Source organism: Triplophysa dalaica, chromosome 16 (genome assembly GCF_015846415.1).
Source record: "Triplophysa dalaica isolate WHDGS20190420 chromosome 16, ASM1584641v1, whole genome shotgun sequence".
In the NCBI taxonomy this organism is placed as follows: domain Eukaryota; kingdom Metazoa; phylum Chordata; class Actinopteri; order Cypriniformes; family Nemacheilidae; genus Triplophysa; species Triplophysa dalaica.
Window position 1 is genome coordinate 20,576,407 of NC_079557.1, and position 6,662 is coordinate 20,583,068.

Sequence of the window (6,662 nt, forward strand, 5' to 3'; positions counted from 1 at the left end):
TGTATTCTGGAGTTTTTTTTTATTTATGGAGATTTACAATCTTAATATTCTGAGTTTATCAAGACTGAAACCAAAACAAACATATCCGAGTGCTAAATTCAGGTATGGGGGCCCGTCTACAATTTATAATCTCATGGTGGTCCTGCGTCTCTTGATAAAACACATGACATGGTCACAAGATGCGTGAATCGTGAGAGAATTCAAGTTTTGGGTGAATAATGTCCTAAATAGACTGTAATATTAGGTTTTATTTCTACCAGTGTAGGTACAAATACTGATTTGTATAGATACATGCATACCTATTTTGTAATTTGTAATTCAGATGAACTAGAGTAAAGGCTTCCAATTAACAGAATCAGATTAGTGGATTAATTGGGACTTTATGTGCTTGTTCTGAGAACACACACTTGAAGCAACACCGGGTTTACTGTGTTGAACAAGAGCACAGCAATATTAGTATAGGATTTGCCATTCTGAGGTTTGAACCTTCACCTTTCAGTAGGCAGAACATATCACTTTACTAATATTTGCCCATCAGAACATTTGAAGTACAATAGATTTCACTTACAAACTGTATTAGACATTTACCTCATTAAGAAAAATCCATTGCATATTTTTCTTACTAAACGATCAGTTCATTTCCATGCTATGAGACTTTGTACTGGGCTTTATTTGACGTGAACAGAAATGGAGTCAAACTGGTTTGACACCTTAAGAAATAATGACTGAAATCAAATGAGGGCTGGTCAAAGAGAGGAACAAACACATCATTTACAGTTTTTATTTGAGTAGAGAACTCTTGAATACATACAGCAAACATGTACTTTGTGTATTATAAGTACAGAAGTATTTGTGAAAAACCAGACAATGCACTTTTCTCCATTTTCCACACTGCAGGAAGAATCTTAGCATCAAAGTTAATCACTGTTATAGGTCTGTAGTTCCAGATCAGACAAGATGCTCCTGCATGATGACAGACACAAAAGTTACAGTTTATAATATGCAGACGTCTTTAAATACTTTGGGCTGTTTCATAAAGAAGTTAATCATACTTTTGCTGCTCGGACAGCTGGAACTCCTTCTGGACCCTCTCAATGAGCTTTGACATCTCGGGCAAACAGAAACCGGCGGTGATCTGGAGCAGTTCCACAGCCTGATTCACATCACCACTCTCCTTTATACATGTCAAGAACTTATTCAGCAGCTCCTCACTGACACAACAACACAAATCAATCTATCAAAATACATTCATATTTCCAACATTTATCAGTTCGAAAAGCTCTAAAAAGGTCCCTTCACTCATCAAAGATCGAGGAATTTTTCAATTGATTTCCAGGTCTAGAAAGTCATGAAAATACATGACAGACATTTCTATAGTGAATATACACATTCAACTTTAAAATACAATCTGTATTAAAATATTGTTTTAAAGTCTGTATCCAGTAATCGCAAAATACGGGAAAAGGCATCAAAGTTCATTTGAAATTTGTAAATCTAGTCCTACCTTGGAACTCTGTTGTTGGTCTTGATGAGCTTAAGCATATCCCTGAATGAATAGATAAAATATATCAATAAGTTGTTTTACCCTACATGTTTGGATTGTTTAGGTTAATAGAAAATGGCGATGGTACCAGGCCTCGCGCCTCCTCTGAGCGGCCAGTAATATGGAAATGACATCGCTGAGAGAAGAAGCTGTCCAGCTCAGCGTAACCTTTCCACGGTCGCCCGCTTCATAAATATTTTTCACGTCCAGTGCACAATGAGCAAATGACTCCTGAACCTGCACACCAAAACATGAACATACAAGTGGATTATAACACGTTAGATTCTACAGCGGTCAATACATATCTGATTCGGTGCCATCTTTCTTGAGGTGCTGTTTTACCTCTTGACTTTGCTTCTCTCTGGCCATGAGAGTCAGCACCTCCTCCACCAGATTCTGTCTGTTTGCATGGCCCAGCTGTTTGATATCTGCAGATCCGCAACGTATTGTTGTTAGTATAATGTAATGTTCACTGTTACCATGGAAAGAGCAGTGACATGATTCATACTATTGCAGGGAGGGTAAAAAATCATCTTCACCGTTCCATATCTGGGGAATGAGGTCTAATCTGTTGTCAGTATCCAGAGCTTGCAGTAAATCTCTCATGACATTGGAATTAGGAAAGTACACCTGCAGATCAGATCACATCATATATTTCAGCAGTGTGTGTGTGTTTATATGAAGCAGTGTGTTTAAAATGTTCACTCACTGAGGGAATCAGATCTCTGTACCACTTCAACACCACATCAATGTTCTCCATCATACACAGAAGACTGAAGAAGCGTGTGCTGCAGCATCAAGACACATTCATTACTCACTACTTATTCACTACGAAATGATTTTGTCATGATTGTTTTGTTTTGTAGATGCTATACTCACTAGTAAATGTTCTGCTGGAAAACCTCTCCCAGCAATCTCCAGTTGTCTCCAACCCCGAGCAGCTCATGGATTCTGTACGCCTGCTCCATGTCTTTGGTGTCAAGACACTGCAGAGAGACGAACAGGGCACACATCAGATTTGGAAAAAATACTTGATCATAAACTGAAAGTGTTCGACTGAAATGTACTTACGATCCTCATAGCAGTGATGAAGAACAGTGCTGCACAACAAAGTGTCACATCACAGGTCAGAATCACAACCAACTAACTGAAAAACTCATATATTAATAAACCCGTACCATCATCTGGGTCCTGAGAGCTAAAGCTCTTTCCAGAAATTTCATTCATCACTTCCTGTAAAACGTCCGATTGGCCCTGAATTGGGGCACCTGCAAAGCCGAGCATCATGGGAAATAAACAATCATGTTCATGTGTACTTGATTTTATATACTAGTGGTTCTCAAACTTTTTTGTTGTAAGGCTCCCTTAAGTAGAGTGCATGACTTTGTGGGTCCCCCTAAATAAATACGTATCATTTTTATTAAACCCAAAACCTATTCAGTTATACAATGCTGAAACATCAATTCTTTACGTTGGTAGTCTTATTTGTCAGATGTTTGATTGCATAAATTGTATCAAACATTTCAATATTTTATAAAATGCCACAAAATCGGTGCCCCCCCCAGTTTGAGAACCACTGTTATATTCTCGGTTTTGACTAGTGTGCCAATTTACTTGATAAAGCATGAGAGAAATAAACATATAACTTCTATGACCTGCTTTATAAAAGATGCACAGAACGTGATTGTAGCAGGCCAAGCTGGGTTCTGAAAAAGACCGGCAGAGAAAACCTTTTACTACATATGCCAAAACAGAATTATTTTCATAACTGATTACAATTCCGGCACGTGTTTGACCGACCGATTGCCAGAGCCTTCATCTCACTGATGACGGGAAAGGCCTGCGATTTTCCCAGAGCACCACAACGTCTCAGAGCCTTCAGGACAGCATTAAGCGTCAAGACATTGGGTCTGATCTTCTGCTCTGCCATCTGTTTCAGAAGATCCTACAAACACACACCGACACACGACTGATGCTGCCGCTGGAACTGAAGACATAACAGATGACATAAAGAAGCCTACGCACCAGTATCAGCTCCCATTTCTCATTGTATTTCTCTTGTACTTCTGGAGCGGCTGTGATCAGGGCATTGAAGATGTGCACATCAGCTAGACCAGAATATAAGAGAACATCAGCTACATTTGAAGGAATACTTCACTTACAAATGAACATGAATTGAATTATTTACAACATCCCGTTTCTTCTGCTCTTTTCAAATGTTTATTTGTCATGATCCCTTTAACTGATGGAAATGCTGTTTTAAAAGCATCCTCACCTGTCAGGCGGTTGTTTAGCAGGTCTGTGTAGTTGCTGAAAGCTTTGGAGTGTGCGCCATACTGTGAGCGCGAGCACATCATGGTTAACATTAACAAACACAACAGGAAAAGAAGGACGTATGAAAAGACAGAACGCATCTCATACCTTCACCATACCCCTGATGAGAGCGCTGTATGAACGCGTGTTTGGCTCCGACAGAAGCGCAAATATTCTCTCTGCATTATTATTCTCTCTAAAGGAACAAAACAATGACAAATTATAATCACAACACCATAAAACTCTCATAGCCAATCAGTAACAGCAGGCGTAGACGCTTACTAAAAGAGAGAGAGCAAGTGAGAGCGTTCATTATTTTGTGTAGGGCTGTTTTAGGGATCCGTTTTAAAAAAGAAAGGGATAGTCACCCAAAAATGAAAATTCTGTCACCTTCAAGTTGTTTACAACCTGTAAAAATGTCTTCTTTCTGATGAACACAAAGAACGATATTTGGAAGAATGTTAGCAACAGACCGTTCTGGGGCGCCATTGCCTAGAAGGCAAAATGCCAATGGTCCCCCAGAACGCTTTGCTTTCCTAAATCCTCAAAATATCTTCTATTGTGTTGGACAGAACAAGGAAATTTATACAGCTTTAAACCACCTTGAGGATGAGTAATTCATAACAGAATTTTCATTTGTTATGTACTGTCCCTTTAAGAGCATTTCTCAGAAATCCTTACTTCATCTTAAATCTTAAATTTTGTACAAAGTGGCAGCCACTTACTTCCAGACAGCTCTTGGTATATCTGAAGGTTTGTGCGGTCTTCCTTTCCTACTCTGGGATTCATCCTGCATAACCTAAATTAGGTTCAAACACATACGTTACTTTACCATCGATACCGCCTCTGGATATATAACGCTGCGTTGTTTATAATCCATAAATTTATAGATTATTACTGCAAGGTTGTTTCGGGGTCTGAGACCACTTACGGTTTCCACTGGCTTCTGCTCTGGAGCATCATGCACAGGATCATGGTCTCCATAAAAACTAATCAGATCTAACAGCTGATTGGTCACATCCGATGACACAGAGGTACCTGCGCAGAACATACCCATCAGAGAGCGTAACAGACATGTTCGATGACAGCATTGGCATTATATAAAAAAACACCACAAGTGTTTAGTTTGGGTGGTTTGTGAGAGTTCTGACCGGCCTGCAGCAGTTGATCATACAGATCCACAGCAGCTCTGACTTTCCTCAGCTGAATCCTCTCAATCAGAGCCGCTTCTGACACCTCCTCTATCTGAAGCTCCAGGCTCTCTGGCATCAAACACTTTCAAAAGAAGCAGAAAGTCCTTCAGTGCCTTCAGCCTTCATCACAAACATCATTTCAGATACCCACACGTCACACTCACAGGAATATGAGGCTCTGCATAGTCCTTCTGGAAGTATTTCGGGAACTTATCGATGAAATATTTTGCAGCATTTCTGCCTGATTCTTGGGACAAGGAAAATAATTTCTGTGTAGGAGAGAATAAGGTCTTCTCAATTACCCACAGGTACTTGTACATTACTACAAAAAATACGCACATATACTTTTTTAATAGTTTATTTAAAAAAAGGATTTCAAGCAAATATATACATTCAAAAATATATATTCATAATGCTTGACATTTATTTTTATCATCAGAGATTTCTCCTGTCCTCAAAGGATTTGTTGAACCCCCATTGACTCCACTGTACGAACACAAAACCACCGGGACAATAACTTTCATGATAAATTCGGACAAATGAAATGTAGTTCTACTCACATACTCTCCTGATGTTCTTGGTGTGAGAAACGGATCATCCTGAAATCTGTATTGTGATGCTGTAGGATCCTGTGTTGTGTAAAACACACAACTATGCATGAAGAGGAAGTACTGTAAAGCAGCATTGTGATGTTTGTGTTACATTTTGACATACCCTGTTGACAGTTGATGCCAGTGCTTGTAGGAGAGCCTCTTTGCTCCTGATGAAAAATTATGAAAACATTCATGAATTAACCATCAAAAATCTTTAATGATTAAGTAAATTCACAAAGAGTCAGTGGAAAGCAACACTAGTACTTACCATATTTTCTTCTTTGGAATGGCTATTTCTTCTTGAAAAAAGAATAAAAATATGACTTTTTTTCCAAAACAAAGCACAACTTCATAATGCAGATGAATGTCTTACCTGATGCTGAGACTGCAGGCTGATGATACGCAGCTGAACTCAGAGTCAAATTCCTGGAATCAGATCGTATCATACATGTGAACTTTACATTTACATCTATCATGTAACAGGCATGATTTGACAGACCCTTGAAATGACCTACAGATCACTAGTGATGTCAGGAAAAAAGACGAATAACAACAAATGTCATATAAACGCTCATAACCCAGTGAATGCGTATATATCATACCTGTTTGATTTGTGTGTGTTAATGTGAAATAATCTGCTACTTTTACACACATGATGCCTGAGCGCCTGTGTGCAGGAGGACGCCATGACACCCGACTGGGGCAGAACATAGAATTGGGTGGCGAATGTGTAATATCCGTTCCTGTGTTGTATATTTATTCCTGAAGGGGGCGCTCGGTGGCTCACAAAACAATCCCTCATTCTAATCTGTGGACGTTTCACTTCATTTCGCACTCGTTATATTACTTTCAATGAATTTAGTATTAAAAATAAAAGTGTATTTAATAGTCTTATCTGTGATACAAATAGAATCCTGTCGCAAGAACAACGTACAACTAAACGTTGAATACCACGAACTACTGTGATTGGTCTATTCTGACCAGCGTTGAGAAAAGTAAGACGCATCACATGACCAATGT

At 39.0% G+C, this 6,662-nt stretch overlaps 1 protein-coding gene across 2 annotated transcripts; it reads right to left on the bottom strand.

Moving 5' to 3' along the window:
* Nucleotides 1-765: 765 nt before the first annotated feature.
* ptcd3 (pentatricopeptide repeat domain 3) lies at nt 766-6,546 on the bottom strand. Of its 2 annotated transcripts, none has more exons than XM_056769616.1 (24): nt 6,245-6,546; nt 6,016-6,068; nt 5,911-5,938; nt 5,764-5,809; nt 5,610-5,678; nt 5,214-5,318; nt 5,008-5,131; nt 4,788-4,894; nt 4,582-4,655; nt 3,965-4,052; nt 3,819-3,879; nt 3,569-3,651; nt 3,344-3,488; nt 3,199-3,249; nt 2,722-2,811; nt 2,615-2,643; nt 2,423-2,529; nt 2,253-2,331; nt 2,083-2,173; nt 1,886-1,971; nt 1,632-1,780; nt 1,505-1,546; nt 1,053-1,211; nt 766-963 (listed from the first exon to the last, which is right to left on the bottom strand). In XM_056769616.1, the coding sequence occupies exons 1-24, from the start codon at nt 6,442-6,444 to the stop codon at nt 918-920; spliced, it is 2,112 nt and encodes a 703-aa protein (XP_056625594.1). In that variant the 5' UTR covers nt 6,445-6,546; the 3' UTR covers nt 766-917. The 2 variants fall into 2 exon arrangements, with proteins under 2 accessions (XP_056625594.1, XP_056625593.1); XM_056769615.1 differs by having other exon boundaries at nt 5,911-5,941; nt 6,245-6,545.
* Nucleotides 6,547-6,662: the final 116 nt, after the last annotated feature.

What these genes read in the sequence shown, in the direction of transcription:
- ptcd3 (XM_056769615.1), bottom strand. Translation starts at nt 6,444, where the DNA reads ATGAGGGATTGTTTTGTGAGCCACCGAGCGCCCCCTTCAGGAATAAAT. An exon ending in AGCAGAAGCCAGTGGAAACC is followed by an intron (nt 4,656 to 4,787) that starts GTAAGTGGTCTC and finishes AACCTAATTTAG; the next exon opens with GTTATGCAGGATGAATCCCA. An exon ending in ACCAACAACAGAGTTCCAAG is followed by an intron (nt 1,212 to 1,504) that starts GTAGGACTAGAT and finishes TTGTTGTGTCAG; the next exon opens with TGAGGAGCTGCTGAATAAGT.